Raw genomic sequence first — 17,660 nt, forward strand, 5'->3', positions numbered from 1 at the left:
ATTCAGTCTATTTAGGTCTCCCAGCCTGAATTAACCAGGTGCTTTAGCTTTTACTGTTATGTCACATCAAAAACTACAGACTGTCACGCAGCACCTCTTCAGAGTTTCCCTGTAACTGCTGCAATATGTTTTGTTCAGATTAACAGTTTGGGGCTTTGTGCTGTGTACATCTGATATATTTGAATACTACAGCTCACCAAGTGTCCTGAAAACATGGGTAGGCCACCTTTCGAATCTCAGTGGACCCATTAAAGAAGATAAAACAGATAAAGGATTGGCATGATTCGAAGAAGAGATAGAAGCAGATGGTTTTTCTCCCACTAAGAATAGTGTGACCAATGTAACTTTCTTGATTCTTGATGGCATGCAATTGTAATACATTGCTGAAGGATACTTGGGTCCTTACAAAGAGGGAGGAGGGAGAAAAAAACATCTAGTTCCTCCTCTCTATACAGATGTCTAAATGACATAGCTATTCTGAAAATAAATGGGGATCTACAATCAGCCTCTAGCAAAGCTGATTTCTGTAAAGCAGGAAGAAATTAAATTAAAGATCATAATGGGCAACTTTTCAGACACCGTGAGGTCAGTCTATAATTTTTACTATTATGTTGCTCTGCTTGATGCTCTATTTTCAAAAATCACAATTACAAGAGAGTGCTGTGATTTAAAACTCCCCATCGACTACTAAAAAGCAGTATCCATGGTAGTTGCCTGCCGAATGCTGCTTCTGTAAGGTCTTGGTGTTACACATGTAGAACTCACAAAACATAACTTACTGCACTCAGGAGGCCCTAGAAAAGAGAACAAAAAGTCCTTAAGTTTAAAAGAAAACTGACGATCAGCATGTTCTTCCTTATGAAGCTGTAGATGTTGTTTTATATTTTCTTTCACGCTTCTGCACAGCCTTGCAAATTTGGATAGCTGCCCACAGATGCCTTTGGAAATCTGAAGAGGCAATTAATCTGAATTCCAGACCTGGAACAATTTGTAATGCCTGCTGCTCAGCAAATTAAAGATGAATAAAATATGGTAGTAGGACGGAGTAGCGAAGGCCCACTAGAGCGATGGATTTGAAGGCAATATTCCATTTAAGAAGGGAGGTGCTTGCTCAAGTGCCTTGCATTTGTGTGAAACTTCAGTTACATACCCCAAACATGATGCTGGATAATTCTGATTAACATTTTTCTTTAAAAACAAACAAACGCACTTAAATACACAAGGATGTGAAATAGCTTCAGCAATCAGAGGAAGACTATTCTTTTGCCCAAATCATTTTCTTGATCTAAGCCATCAATCATCACAGACCAAGTTGGTACTTATCCTGTAGGGAAAAGTTAAGGTATCATATAAGTAAACACATTATATTTCATATCTCGGAAATCATGAGGGAGACAACCTAGATTAGGAAATTGGCATTGAGGGAACGAGAATTAATCCCAATTCATAAAACAAAAGGGGAAACAGAAGCTTTTAGTCACTCTCCATACCTTTCTTCATAAAGATTATTGAGATACACACTTCTAACTTTGAGCCTCTCCTCAGCAATGCTTACACAACTGCTCATTTGCCAACGATATTAGGGTAGTGTTTCTCAACCTCAGCAACTTCAAGATGTGTGGACTTCAACTCCCAGAATTCCTCAGCCAGGAATTCTGGGAGTTGTAGGCTACACGTCTTGAAGTTGCCAAGGTTGAGAAACACTGTATTAGGGAAATAGAGATTTTGCAAAGTGGCAAGGAAGGGTGGTTTTAACTTAGCTGTTCTCCAGATATGCTTTTCAGGTTTGCTGCTCTTTGCTGATTCTCAGAAAACAATCTTAGGTTTGGGGAGGAAGTAGCTAGAGACATTTTTGTCTACTAGAGCACAGGAATTTGAAGCCTTGAGTTTATTATGGTCTTAGACTAGAATCTACACAGAAAATACAGCCATAAAAGAAAATCCATTTAATAAAACTAGAAGACATGCCTTTTCTGCCATAGTGCCCACCTTGTGGAATATTTTCCCTCCGGAGGTCAGGATGGCCCCAACCCTGCTGGCCTCTCATAAGGCCCTGAAGACCTGGTTCTGGGCCTGGGAACATGTGCAGGAAACTGCTTCTTGATTGTACTAGTGATTTGGGTTTGATATTTCTCAGCTGCTTTGTATTTTAATTTTTGTAATATTTTTAATTGCTTTTATTTTATTTTAATTCTGTTTGCCACCCAGAGTCACTTGTAGAGATGGGCAGCCTTATAAATTAGATAAATAAATAAATACGATAAATCCTTGATACTGAAAAGCAGTATTTTGCAACTCCATATGCGATCTTTGGGTTTCTGTGTGCCAGAAAATAACATATGTAGAATTCATCTGGATAGCCTGACATTTTTGCTAGTATGGATTCTAATAGCCTTAACCAAGAATCAGTACAAAGGTCAGCATCATAAAATCACATTTTATTGATCCAACTTCGATGATTCTCAAGGGCAAGTCTCTGCACAGCTGGAATGTTGTTAAATGTGATCTGTAGAAGTGCTGACTGGAGGGTACTAAAACAAGCTCTGGAAAAGGCCCTGCAATATTTGGGTAAGTGATTTTAATCTGTAAGAATGTCCTGGAAATTTGGCTGAGTTCCCATTGTAATTCTACATCTTTGATCTGTTGCTTAACCATCTTTTTGGTTTTATCTAAATCTAACCTTAACAGATGTTCAAGAGACAGTCCACTAGTATATAGCTTGCTTGGAATATTTTCCCACTGCTTAGATCTATGACTGTCCACTGCTATTAGTGGAAGCGATCCCACAGTTACCAAGTTGTCCTCAGCCAGGCCAATAATATTGCTTGACAGACTTTGGCTTCTATTCTGAGGAGCCAGCTTCCTAGCTTAATGCCTCACTGGATATGCATCTGGATGTCATGAAGAGGGCTCTTTAAAAAAACAGCAGTTTTTCATACACACCAAGGTTGGAAAGGAGCCTAGTTACACTCAGTAAAGGAACTAAGCTACTGTTTTTGCAGCTGGAATTTATTTAACTGCAGCTGGAATATAATTCCCTCCTTGGTTTGGGTAAAATCTTATACTCAATGCCACAATCTTTTGGGCTAAGGAGGAAATATAATTTATTTCCATAGTTTTCCTTCTGGAGGACTGAAAACTACTCCTGGATGTTTAAAGCATCCAACTTGTTCAATAAAGTAATTGCCTATATACTAGTTATTAGTTTTAGATATGTTGGAGAAAATCATAACTTTCATTTTTTTATATAATAAACAATTGCTGTTCCTTACAATGTTGCACCAAGATCCTACTTGAGTGCATGACAAAATAACAGTATTGTCTATATAAACATGGTAAAGGCTTTTATGTCACTGTCAGCACATGTAAATCAAGTTCTTGTAGTTGTATAAGTGAATTTATAGAGATGTTATCAAAAGATGCATACCTGCTCTACCCTTTTGTCTACTGGGATCGAACTGGAAAGTTGACCAACATTAGACCTTACATTACACCTTGTGATAGTATACCACTTGTAAAAAAGTAACAGTGGCCTTTTATCAATAGAAGACATTGAATGTTTTGCCAGAGATGGACTCTTGAAGTTGAGTTGAAGTCCACAAACACTACAATAGTTCCACAAATGTAACAATAGTTGTGACTTAGTACTGAAAATGTTTTTGTTGGCTATAGGCTAATACAAAACAGAGGGCAATTTGGAACACGTAAAAGGAACTGCTTCTCACAGTGCGTAGTTAAATTATAGAATTCACTTCCACATGATGTGCTAATGGCAGGCCTCTTCATCAAATTGCAAGTAAACCTTTCTTTTGTAATTTTGTCAGCTAATATCAGTATTCATATTTTAGATCAGCCTATTACTACTGACTCTTGAAATTTTCATATGGTTTAATTTTCACAGTTTTCCTGGTATTTTGGTTAAAAAATCAAAGGTCTACTTATCCGCAGATGGGCTTATACACGAGTATATATGGGTACTTTTGAAAAGTATTACCATATATACTTGCAGATAAGCCCATCCGTGAGTAAGCTGAACCCAATTTTGGGGGTATATTTTGGCACCTAAAATTCTCAGCTTATATCTGTAAGTATATGTGGTAATTATATTTTTAAGCCATCATAGTTATTGCAAGAAGAATTTGGATTGTCAAAAACTGAGGAATGGCAATACAGTATATTCAGCTAAAACACTTTTGATTTCACAATCTAATTCAGCAGCATCTAAAATTCCTGAATTGCTATTAATATTGAAATGTAATTTGTATTTTTTCAATGATAGTCTTTTTAAGGTCGATATTAGTTATTTCAAAACATTCTGAGAGTTGGAATAGCCTTTAGAGTTGGAATACCCCATATTACAAATCAATCGTTAAGGGTCTTAAACGTATTAAATATGTTTCTTATAATCAACAAATATTTTTTTTCATGTTTACTGAACACCTCAGCTAATGTTTTTAAAGGATTAGCAGTCAACTTCCTTATGACAGAACTGTAATATGATGGAGGGGACAGTTTTGTCTTGCTACTATTCCATTTTGTTGCATATCTATAAGTTTGCTTACATAGTTTGGGGAAGATTACTGTGAATGTGATTCTGACCTACTGTATATACCCAAAATTTGCAATTTATCATTATATGAAGTTCTATGGATTTACGGAGCATGGACATAACAAAAGTGATTATTCTTCTATGATGGACAGATTGTACACCCCAATTAAAATCTTGAATGGCTGAGTTATGTTTGCTCTCTGCTTATGAAGTGTCTCTTCATTAAGAATTATCAATATTATTTGGTGTGGTTAAAGTCTTTTGTACATATTACACTATATTTTTGTTTGATTCTCTGATTTCCTTTTTCTTTTTTGTACCTTTTTTTGGGGGGGCGGGTCTTTTTATATACTAAAGCATGAAAAAATATATATGGGCAACTTTTTAACCCTAATCAACACTTGGAATAAATGATATGGCTGAACTTAAAATAGACAGTTTTGTTCTAGAGGTAGACATTTTAAGTTAACAAAAGGGGTATTTCACAGGTTATAGTGTACAGCTGCTTTATGTCTTAGAAACCTGTTATAGAAGAACCCAACCATGTTGAATCCCTGTACATAGATACCTCCTATTTTCCCTTGGCATTACTTAGACCTCTTAGCTTGAAGCTTTTTTTTTCCCTTTTATTCTGGAAAGTGCAACAAAACAAAAGGACTGGAAAGCTTCCAGCAACGTAGGATACCCCGCGAATGGAAGTCAGTAGAAATTTCATAGACAGGACCATGATTGTTCATGGACCTTCTTGGCTGACTGAATGAAAAGGCATTATTACTAAAACAGCACCAGGATCTGTCAATGACTGCCAGTTTCTACCCTGCCAGTAAATGCATAATGCAAGGTGGAAAAACTAATTGTATCCAGAATCATTATTGCCTCTTTATGTTAATTTGAGCACTGTTATTTTTCACTATGACCTTGCTCCCCATTTTCCACCTGCAGTCTATTTTTAGTTAAAAAGATCTCAAAGTAATCAAGCAACCCAAAATTCTGCAGAATTCTTTTTACTAATCCAAATTTAACTGTTGCTTTCTTAATTCAGTTTAATTCTGAGCACATTGTTTCTTTTTCAGAAACTCTGCAGCTGCTTACACATGCCTTCCTTTCTATAGTCCCTGTAGCCCCCAGGCTAATTTTTTCAGCCCCCAAATTGTGGAAAATGACCGATTTCGGGTAGACCAATTCTTAGCCAAAAATTATGCAAGATAAATACGCTGTATGTTAATGAGGCTATGCATTAATGAGACACACTTTAACCTGCATAGTGTATGCCCCTTCCCCCCCCCCAGAGCAGAAACATATTCTTAGTACTCCACATAAAATATTTTTTAATCTACCTCAATCTTATTCTCAGCAAAGAATGGGTAGGAGAATGGAAGGTCGAGGCCCTGGCCTCAAGAAGGTTGTCTAATCCTGGCTTGGGCTCTGAACTTTGATTTGATAGAAGAATGCTCCGAATTTCTTTTCCCTCCTAACGCTTCCATAACAGTTTCTCTATATTATTTAGATACCTAGTCCAATCTCCAAGATTCGAATTTGCTTTGTTTTTCATGAACAAGATTTAACACCTATGTTCACATCATATGCTATGCCCAAACAAATAAACCAATGTATAGCTTAGTTTACACAATATGCTTACACAACGTAATAATGCTGAACCTACAGACTATCAAATCCTATCTTAACTTAGTCTATTGTGTTACGCCTTGTTGGCTTATATATAGCTATTTTCCATTTGTGTATTGTCAGAGGAAAAAATGGCCATGTCCAGAATAAAGACCACATTTATCCTAACCCCATTTAATTATTTTCATAAATTAATTCCTTCCTACATTCATTGTATCCTATTTATCCTTTTTTATTTATTTTGCTTTATTAATTCAGTACAAAAACAAATAAAAATAAGCAAAGTTCAAAGCTATGGAGAAAGAAAAAGAAACTAAAAAGAAAAAGAAACAAAAACATACAGGACATATTTGCACAGATATATACACATACATACACACACAAATTTCAATAAATGGTAGCCATATTTCATTATAACCATCCAGAATACATCAATATGTAATTTGTTCATAATGTTGCTAATAACATCACCTCTGTATAGATGTGGTCCTAACTACTCAATGGTATGCAAACTTGAGGTTATCCCACTTTATTCAACTTCCTCATTCAAGATTAGTGTGTAATTTGGGGGTTGTTTCAGACTCACAGCTCCTGCTTGAAGAGCAGGTGGCAGCTGTGGCCAAGAGGGCCTTTGCACAGATCTGTCTAGTGTGTCAGCTGTGTCCCTTAGTTGGCGCCTAGAATGAGGGGGGAGTACAAGGGGTAAAAGTAGAGGGAAAAATACATGGGCTTTAGTTTTAGCAATGCTTTACTTAGAGCTGTACAATCCAATAAATGAAATGTTTTCTGAACTTAATTTGGGTTTCACAGGATTTTTCTGCATTGGGGTTTGAACATTGTAGACCTGACACCTGAATTAGGAGGCCCTTTGTCTATTCTTGCCCTAGTCACCTTAGGAATGGATTGCTGCAATGCATTCTACAGGTCAAGAATTCTTTGTATAACTTAAAATCAATTCAGTTTCAAGTCTCTCAATGCAGAGAAGGGGAGACACCAACTGGGCGAAATGGAACAAAAACTCAGTGAACACTCACAGCCGTTCATGTGGAACTGCAGAATGGATTTAGCGTATCCAACCTCAAGATGGCTTATGACTTTAGAAGGATGGGTCCCCATCCTTTTTGTATGTATGTGCATTCACCGTTCGTGCCATAAATGTCACCATCTGTTTCTATTCTGCAACAGAATTTGATTTGCATTTTCCTCTTTATTTTGTATTTTGAACTTGATTCACATTTTACTCTTTATTTTGCATTTTGTATTGAATTACTAATTTCCTCCAGTTCAAGTCATTGTAATTTGTTAATTTGTTGCTAATTTCAAAAGAAACTATTTTTAACAGAAACTTTTATTCTGTTTGTGTTCTGTGTGTCAATTAAAATTTGTTTAGCTGGAAGAGACTGTAATGTGTATGATACTTGGGTTTAATTCCCCAAAACTCATTTTTAGCCATTGGTTAAAGTTTCTTTGGTATAAATGTTACAGAGATGGTCTTAAATTTGAATGCCACTCCTGAGAGATGAGGTAACACACAGGCCTAAGATGACTGATGTTATCATATATAAGAATTAGGAAACTCTACTTGTACTTGAGTTTCAAAGATAGGAAACCTGGTTGAAAAACACAGTTTTGCCTTACTTCACATAGTACTCCAGAATACATGGAATTACAAGGATTTTTTTTTTCTGTACAATATCCTATGAAACTGTGAATTGATTTTAAGTTATACAAAGAATTCTTGACCTGTAGAATGCATTGCAACAATCCATTCTTAAGGTGACTAGGATATTGCTACCCAATCACCCAGATATTGTTATGCAGTTAAATCCAGGAGTTTTCCATGAACTCATGCATTCTTCCCCATCCCTGCTCATTCAAACCTCCTCCTCCTCCTCCTCCTTTTAATTTTGGCATTTATAGTGTCACAGGGTTGGAAAGGATGGTTCATTATAGCATTAATGTTCATCGACAAAGTTAGTCCCCACTACAGTTTGCAGATTTATTTCTAATCATGGTTGCAAACTGAATTATTTTATTATATTTCTATATCTCATTAATCAAGGAATAATGCTGGGCAGTTAAATTTTATAAAATGCCAGCGATCATGTAAAATTAACCCAGATCCAGTTCAGAACAGAAACAGGGAATACCAGCCACAGGAAGTAATAGGATATGTTAAAGGTGCACCAAGCAAAATAATCTAGAACCATCACAAAGCAGGGGCTTTTCTTGAACACACAGAGATAACACTGTATAAGTCATAGAGCGTGGCAATATGATAAATGTATTTAATAGGTAATAAAATCATACACATAAAAAGAAATTAATATAGTAATATAACTAGGAACTCTAGGACTCACAAATGCACTTGCTATAACACTAGAAGCAACAACCTTTTGATCTAATGAGGAGGCACTGGATATGGACAGAATTATAACTGGAGTTGTCTGAGCTTCAGAGATGCCTGGAAAACAGCAAGAGTTTTACTCTAAACTCAGGGCATCACCAAAAAGTATGCAGGTGGGAACTCTGTCTAATCATGCCTAGCCATTCAACTTAAAACTGAAAGTTTAAAAGGACTTCCTGGGGAAGGACTTTGACAAAATAACTGTATTAATAGCCTCTGTCAGGTTAAATGACCAAGCCATTTGTTACCTAAGAAAACAATCAACTCATCAATAAGCAGCAATTCTCACTAAACTTAGTATAGTCATTTTAATGTCAAATAAGCATATTTTAAAAGCATATTTAAAAAATTAAGAAATTGAACTTTACTATATCCAATTAAAAAAGGAAGCTAGAACCCACAGCATTTCTTTTTGGTTATGTTTTCTGTTAGAAATTCAGTGAAATCCTGAAATAATTGTCTTTTAATTAGTCCCTCAGTTAGTTTCACAGTAAGATTGGCTGGAATGTTTTTATCGTACTTACTTTCTAATAAGTAAACATAATGGTTAAATAATATCCAAAAATGAACGCCACAGAATTCTTCAGATTTTAATTTCACATATCTCTGCATAACAAGATTTGACTGGGAATTATCCAGCATAAAACTGCATATAGATTTTCCAAGGGGCTTGTATGTGATTTACACAAATAGAAAGATGCACATAGATCATTTCTGCAGAAAGCTAGTAATGCTGAACACACAATCAGCAGGGTTGGCTTCAACCAAGGAGACAACTAATTCAGGATATTTACTTCCCTGCCTAGATCAAGCAATCAGTACAATGTGTGACTCTGCAGGGGATTGCCATTATGCAACTGGCCTGCCACTAGAAAAGTTTTCTAGTGTTGCAGATGTATAGAATGTAAACAAGGAGCAGAAGTAGTGTATGATAGGGATCTCCTATAGGAAACCAAAGTTCGTTTCTAAAGCTTTCTAAGTGGCTATGGGCAAGCCCTTATCTCTCAGGCCACATCCAGAAAGTACCAAAAGTATTGGACTTTTTAAAAACTTTTTAAAGGCCTAGGTTACAATCCTGCATGGAGTTTGGCTGGTTAATTCCCACTGCCTTTATTGGAACTGAAACAGCCCAGTTGTGCAGAAGACAGCAACCTCTGACAGCCTTTTATATATATATATATATATATATATATATATATATATATATATATATACACACACACACACATACATACATACATACACATACACATACACATACACACACACACACACACACACACACATATTAAACTAACGCTCAAGAAAAAGAACAGCATGTTGTCATGTAGGGAGCAGCATAATATTGAACCGTGGTAGCTGTAAATCTGCTAAATGATCCTTCAGTTCTGCATCGAGGTGTTCTTTCCTGCAGACCTCAGCCCACAGCCCTTGGAACAGTTAAGTCCTGTAAACAAGACCATTTCAAAGGGGGAAAAAAAACCCACCCTGCAACTGCGTTTACTTACCTAGCAGAGAGCCTATTAAGATGACAACCTGCATAACGGTAGTAAAATGCCGATATGCTTGTTCTTCCCTGTAGTCCTCGTATTCTGACGTCCCGACTGTATGGGCGCTTCGGTTGATTCCCACGATGTGAGCACCGGATGCGTTCAAGGCGCTCCTGACAGCCTGATAGGGCCCGCGCTCGCTCGCGTTGGCTGAAGCCCAGCTGGCATTGTAGCCCATGGCGAGGTGTCTTTCGGCCGCCCTCTTACCTAAGTCGCCTCCGCACGAAGCCAGCGCTCTTTGCCGCGCGGAGCACGCAGTTAGCGCCGGCTTTTCCAAGCATTGCCCATTCCATTGTGCTCCCGCTAAACGTCTGGACCCTGGAGAGGCCGTCTGACGTTTCAGGTCTGCATCTCATCCCAAAGGGGGGCACACATCATGACAAAATGGGAGAGGGGGCGGGGGGAAAGCTGCCTGCATCTCGTACTCCCGTGTCCCATATTTCTTGCTGCCCCCGCTTCAGTGCCACTGCACGCCTGTCCCCTCTCAGCGCGCTTGCAGCGCCATAAAGACAGACGGAGACGCGACACGATCCGTGCCACCCACTCATTTCACTCTAGTACGCGCAACCAGCGTGCATCCAGATAGGGCACTTGACAACCCTTTTTCGAGGAGTTCTTTCTGGCATGGTGAGGCTTAGCTCAGAAGCTCGCACCTCTTTGCGAGGCAGGGTCTTCCTCCCTGTCCCCTTTCCTAACGCAGGAGTCGTTTCGAGTCTTCTGCGAGCCGCAAACTCTCGGGTGGTTTCCTATCAGCGAGGCTTTAAATTAAGCGTGATTGTCTTGAGCCCGGATGCTGCTGCCCGTCACTTTGCGGATTGGCCCCGGCAACTCTTCAAAGGCTTTGAGAACCACCTCGGTCGCCTTCTACGTTGCCTGCTGGGCTGCTCCCTGCTGTTTTCTTAGAAAGAAAGCACGACTCGCCTGTCACGTGACCCTCAGCGGGTGGGCTCTGATATTTTATTTATTTTTCGGGGGGGGTGGCGGCGGCCATCTTGTCTTTTGGACTTTGTCAATTTAACGTCTGAATAAAACCACCTTTGGGAGGAGGGAAGCGTTATTGTAAGGCAGAAAGTGTCTGTCTGTATGTATATTAGAGGAGAGAAATGACAGAATGATCTGCTTACGGTATATACTGAAAACAAACTAATCCTCTGTAGGGTTTTTTTCCCCCATTCATTCTTAGTACCTTTCTTTTTTACAGGGAACAGTAGCAGCATTTTTCTAATTGTCATGCAGCCCATAAATAAGTTACGCAACCATGCCATACAGAAACCACATCTGTATTTTAATATTTCTCCAGGTAGTGCGTACACCTGCAGCCTTACTGTATTTTAACATTTTCACAGCATGGGTTACTTCTTTTTCATCAACTTTTTTCTTGGACAGTAGCATTTATAGCATTTGTTCAATTCCACTGTTGGACATACTACTGTCATTCCCATTGACTGACTGACTGACTGATTATATGCCATCAAGTTGGTGTCAACTCTTAGTGACTATATAGATTTTCTCCATGATGATCTCTCCCTAACCCGGTCCTTCAGGCCTTCCAACGGTCTTCCAACAGTGCATCCATCACCACAGTACCTGAATCCATCCACCTTCCTACTGGTTATCCTCTTCTTCTCATTCCTTCCACCTTTCCCAGTATTGTAGACTACAAAGAGAGCTAGGTCTTCACATATGTCTGAAATAGGATAATTTGTGCCTGCTCATTTGTGCCTCAAGTGAGAACTCTGGATTGATTTGTTTGATGATCCATATGTTTGTTTTCTTGGCTGTCCATGATGTACTCAGGAGGCTTCCCCAACACCAAAATTCAAAGGCATCAATTCTCTGCCTATCCTGCTCCCTCAGAGTCCAACTTTCACTTCTGTAGAATGTCACAGAGAATACTATGGCTTGCCCAGTTCTGATCTTTGTAGATCAGAGTATCTGGATATTTTTTCCAAGTCCTTCATGGCTACTCTACCAAGTGCTAGTCTGTGGCATACTTCTTGACTGGTTGTTTCTTTACTGTTGGTGGTTGATCCTCAAAGGCAGAAGCTATCCACCACTTCATTTTCTTTACTGACAATTCTAAAGCTGGTTATTGTACAGTGGTACCTCGGGTCACGAACGCTTCTCTTCATGAACAGTTTGGTTCACAAACAGCACCGTTCGCAAAATTTTGCTTCCGTTCGCGAACTCCACATCGGGTGACGAACAGGATCTGCGGCCATTTTCCCTGCTGTGACACATGGTCGTGGCTTCCTGTAGGGAGGGGGACTCTCCCTCCAAACAATAACCGCCTCCCCACCCACCTTCCTGTCCTCCACGCCAGAAGTTGCGTCGAGCAAGGTTAGCATTCTCTCTCTTCGTATTGTACTTTGTGTCATATTTTTGTGGTTTAAAAAAAAAATACATATGGTTCAGAATGGATTAACCGTAATTACATTGAATCTTATGGAAAAGTTTGATTCGGGTCGCAACCAATTCGGGTTGCGACCAGAGTCGCGGAACGAATTAAGTTCGTGACCCGAGGTACCACTGTACTTGGCTTTCTTCTTCCTCTTAGTTTAACTTGAAACTTGCGCTTCTTCCAGCATTCCCTTATTTTAATTTCATCCCAAATCATTTCAGCACTTTTGTTTTCAATTCCATCCACATTGCTGGAGGCTCCTTGTTTAGCCCTTCACCTACTTCCAAAACAATTGGCATTTAGAGGGTCTTTCAGTATACTGCATGCACCTTTGATTTGGTGGGATGTGGGCAACAGTATATTGGCTTACAAGATAGTCTTTTGAATAAAGATGCTAGCTTGCATAGATGAGAATGCTTGGGAAAAATTGGACTTGGATTGCACTTGTTGAATACTGGCCAAAGAATTCCAAAACTGACTGGCAGTGTCCTTACTCTTAGTAAGGACTTCTGTTTGTGGCACAGGTACAACTAAGGCTGATAACCTAGCCTATAGCTAGTGTTATGTAAAGCCTTCAATTGACCAAAGTCTTATGGTCACCAGAGGTCAAGATCTATGAGCCTTTGGGTGATGACCCATTTATAAAACACCCTGTTTTATTATCTGAACTACTGAAAGCAGAATTCTTCAGTCCGCATCTGTAAAAAGCAATTGCAAAAAATATTGTGACTGAAAGCAATGGTGAGAGACCAAAGAGAATCAAGATGAAGTCCTTCTATTATTCCTGATGTAGAGTCTTTTCCCACTATTGGGTTTAACGGGCCCTTTGCCCAGCTGTGAGTCAGCACAAAATGATGTTGGCATAAAATCTGCTGTCTCCATTGCCAGTCTCTTGCCTGTGTGCCAGTTGTGGCTGTTCTGAGCCACTGCCAAATGGCATTGTCCTGATTTGTTAGTGTGACACTCATAATAGGCAAGGATATTAGTTTTCTCTCTACCTTTGCCGCCATCCCTTTTCACCATGTCACCAGCATGCAGGAAACCCTCCAGCCATGACAGCATTGCAGTGGGAAAAGTTTGACTTCAGAACCCTGCATAAGATTCTCTAGGCTGATTTGTCTGCCTCTCCTCCTGCATTCATTTGGGCATCCTCTCAATAATATGAAATAAAGAAACAACAGCCTCAGAGAAGGAGACAGACTCCGCCATAATTGTGCAACTAATCAGGTACTGTACAGTGAGAAAAGTGAAATTGAGCAGCTGGCAACCAGATCTCTTACTAATGGATTGAGAGTGGTCTGCCCAAGGAAGAGACCTGCAGTTGGCTGGGGATTTTTAATTTTTGCTTAACACATAACTTTTATCCAATGGGCTTAGCTGCCTTAATAATATCTGACAAATTTAATTTAGGTTGGAAGCAGAACGTTTTGGCTATACCGTGAACCAAACATCAATTTCCAGAGATTTTTCTGTTTATGGGTTATCATCAAGCCAGGATGCTTTTTAAACAGGGAGTCCTGGCATGGAATTGCAACATGGGTTTAACTTAGTTCTTAAAAGTCTTAGCCCCTGGAGTTTGAGTCTGAAGCAGAGTCCACAGCTAGTCAAATGTCCTTCCCTTTGGAGCTACCTAAATTTTGCACAGCCTTCTCTCAGGTTCAGTTTAATGTTCTTCCATCAGCCTGTGCTGGAAGAAGATTTAATAAGACTCCCTACAACATTTGCCTTGTGATCAAAATAATGCCGTTACACAGTAAAACTTCAACTTAACAGATCATCTTTGGCCAAATCAAAGTATCAACATATTTAAGCATCAGATCTCTTACTAGAGGTAAGGAAGAAGTAATTAAAGCTGGCAAATATAAGGAAACTGGCAAATAAACATCAAAAGCCCATTTTAAAATCTCTCATTATTTTCTGGATTACTACAATGAGAAAGGTGCAGCTGTTTATCTAAAGATGACCCTTTTCCTCCAAATCAGACAACAGGGCTCTCTTCTCAGCCTTCTTGGAAGCCTGAAGAAAAGTTAGTGTCATCATTCACTGAACTTAACATCAGTTTCTTGGAAGATATTTATTATTTATATAGGAATCTTGTTTTCCTGTATTTTAATTAATATTTATTTTTTACTGTAAACTGCCTAGAGTTGCTTTGCAGTGAGATGGTCAGTAACAAATTTGAAATACAAACAAACAAACAAACAAATAAATATCCTCACCAAAGACATTCTAGAGCATCGCTGGCTTGGGAATTCTGGGAGTTGAAGTCCACACATCTTAAAGTTGTCAAGTTTGAGAAACACTGTTCTAGAGTCTTTATAGCATCATCAGGCCACTGTTAAGGCAATATTAAACTTAACTTCATTACTATTATATCAGCACAGTGATAGTTCAGAGATGCTAGAATATGTTGTGAGCTTATCTAAGACAATGTTTTAATATACTTTTCTCCAGTCCATGAGGCAGCACAAAAGTACGTCCTGACAGCCAGCCTCTATACAAGGCCAGCAAGTGGTATTCTTACAGCTTTTATGTGGCACAAGTTAAGGAAAGTGATTGGTGGATTTCCAGCTGGCAGGAAAAAAAACAACAGTACAGTGTAGAGTGTATCTATACTTAAAGTTTTCCCAACAACTTCTAAACTATATTACTGTAATATTTTAACAAAAAATTCCAATACCTGCCAAATGTATAATACTATAATCTTTTAGTTAAATTACAAATGGTGTGACCTTAATAAATGTAATTACTGCTGCTTTATTTGATAAAAAGAAAACATCATGGTTAAATGTTTGTAGTAACTGTATTCAGTCCATTTAATTAATATTAATTTGTTTTCTTAGAATTAAAATAAGTACTTTGCACTGGCTTGCAAGCAAAGACTCTATGAAGCATTGCTAATATAAAAAAGAAACAGCAGTTAAAGAGGCTTACTATGAATATTATAATTCTGTCACAACTGCATTCACAACAACAAATATCTAAATTATAATATGCATAGTAAGCCTCTTTAACTGCTGTTTCTTTTTTATATTAGCAATGCTTCATAGAGACTCTGAATATAGCCACAGCAACAAATTTCTTACATTGATAAGATTAAAATCATTGCATTTTTATTTGCAGAGATGTTCAAGAAGCAGCCTAAAGGCCAGTTTTAGCATCTGATGCAGAAAATACTAAAGCACCCATTCTCATTCCTAGCAGTAAAAATGTAAGAATAAAATAACAAATGAATTTGCCGACTTTTCATGACATCCCAAATAAGCTTCATTCTGCCTAGCATGATGCCCCTACATCTGTCTATCCAGCTATGGAAGCAGTCTCAAAAATTAAGGAATTGATGAAGAGGTTAAATGTTATTTTTCTACCCACAGGATATTGCACATTGCTAAAAATATGTGAAATTTACTCTGTATAACTCTGTTATTGAGAGAACATAATACAGTGGTAAGGTGTTGTCCATAAATTCAGGAGACCCAAGCTAAGCTAAAATTAAAAAAAAAAAAAAGGCAGCAGCTGGGATCAGTGTGTAAAAAGTTAACAGCATGTATGTATGTATGTACACGTGTGTCCTATTTTAAAAAATCTCATACTTCAGTTCACTGGATGAATTAGGCCTGTCATTCTCTTTCAGCTGACCCAATCTCACAGGGTAGTTGTTGGGGGGGGGGCAGAAAATGAAGGATTTTTTCATTTTGTTTTTATCAAGGTCTCAGATAATATAAACACACTCAATTAAATATTCCAAACTAACCACTCTCCCCCCAGGTTTTTTTTCCCCTGATACAATAGAAAGCTATGTGTTTCTCGTCTGGGCTGCCCAGTGGGAATGACTGGACCCCAGGGCATTACTCAGTACAAAGAAGTGCCAGCCGCTGCCTTCCTGGCTCCGAAGGCACTGAAAGGAAGCCAGGCCCTCCATGCCAACTGGAAGGGGCAAGATGAGCAAGGGGTAGAAGCGATTGCTGTTGCCCATCCCTGGCTTCCTTAGCCTGTAGACAGGATGACGGAGGGGCTTGCCCCACTGCACAGCTCATGCAGTACCCGTTGAATGGGCTGCCAACCATACTGGCATGCAATTGCCACTGCCACCACCAATCCCTATCCTCCCTCTGTTTCCTTACTGCAGTCTCCTGATTTCCCTCAAAAGTAACGAGGGATGAAGCCATTTTATCCAGACCGGGCACTGTGTGACTAAGAAGGAGGACACTTGTTTAACACTTGTACAGCTCAGGACTTAAGCCCGCTTCATTCATGGACTGAGGATGAGAGAGGAAGGCTATATCATGAGGATATGGCAGGAAAAAAATGCGGTCAGGGCATGTTTGTGCCATGATTAGGCACAAGTGGGGCTAATGCCCTGAACTTAGTACACACAAGCCTCTCTAGCTACCCTGCCTAGAAACAGAGGGTGGTGTGCAAGCAGGAGCAACAGCTACCCCTTCTTCTCCCCTACTTTGGGATGGAGAAGTCTAACTGGGCTTCATTCTCCCAGCTATATTGCCATATGGAGAGCTAAAATGGGGTCGGGTGAACAAATGGCTTAATGAGTTCTGACTCTCTTCCACCTGCCAGGACACCGGGCCAAACGGCAGGCCTCTGCAACTGGAAGCTGCAGCTGCCACGTCCAGGCCACGCTTTGGGCGGAAGAGATAGCAAAGGGAGGAAAATTGCCTGGCCGGACCCAAATTGGCCTCATGAAATCCACAAGCCCCGGCACCCTCTTTCCATATCCACACCACTCCGAATAGAAAACAGCATGGAACTTCCTTTAGGAAGGAGGATAACTGGAAGGTGCATGGCAGCAGCCTCTATACTGAGGGTAAAGCTCGATAGAGGTAGGGCTGCCCTCCTCAGCCTCGAAGACCTTGCAGAGCTGGGGAGGGGAAGTTGGACATACGTGGGGGGGGGGGCAAAAGTATAGGCGTTAATGCACTTTGAATGCTCCAGAGATACAGATATCATCCCTGTCTTTTCTTTGGGATTGAGGAATTTTGTTCTATGTATAAAGAGCCACCAGGAGGGGGGACGTCTCGGGTACAACCCGGCGGAAAAAGGCCGATCCGCAAAGCAGCGCCAACTCCGCGCGGGTTTCCGCTTCCCCGCCGTCGCAAGGGGCAGCACCGG

General features: G+C 39.5%; 1 protein-coding gene across 1 annotated transcript in view; it reads right to left on the bottom strand.

Moving 5' to 3' along the window:
* The window catches only part of GPR176 (G protein-coupled receptor 176), a 38,661-nt gene extending 27,672 nt beyond the window's left edge, over window positions 1-10,989 (bottom strand). The window contains exon 1 of the mRNA XM_007433426.4: window positions 10,091-10,989. Coding sequence (XP_007433488.4) covers window positions 10,091-10,310 — 220 coding nt within the window. The 5' untranslated portion in view covers window positions 10,311-10,989. The remainder of the gene's footprint in view (window positions 1-10,090) is intronic.
* Window positions 10,990-17,660: the final 6,671 nt, after the last annotated feature.

Source organism: Python bivittatus, unplaced genomic scaffold (assembly GCF_059951505.1).
Source record: "Python bivittatus isolate LINGU-HERP-01145 unplaced genomic scaffold, Pbiv_v1 ctg000480_np1212, whole genome shotgun sequence".
In the NCBI taxonomy this organism is placed as follows: Eukaryota; Metazoa; Chordata; class Lepidosauria; order Squamata; family Pythonidae; genus Python; species Python bivittatus.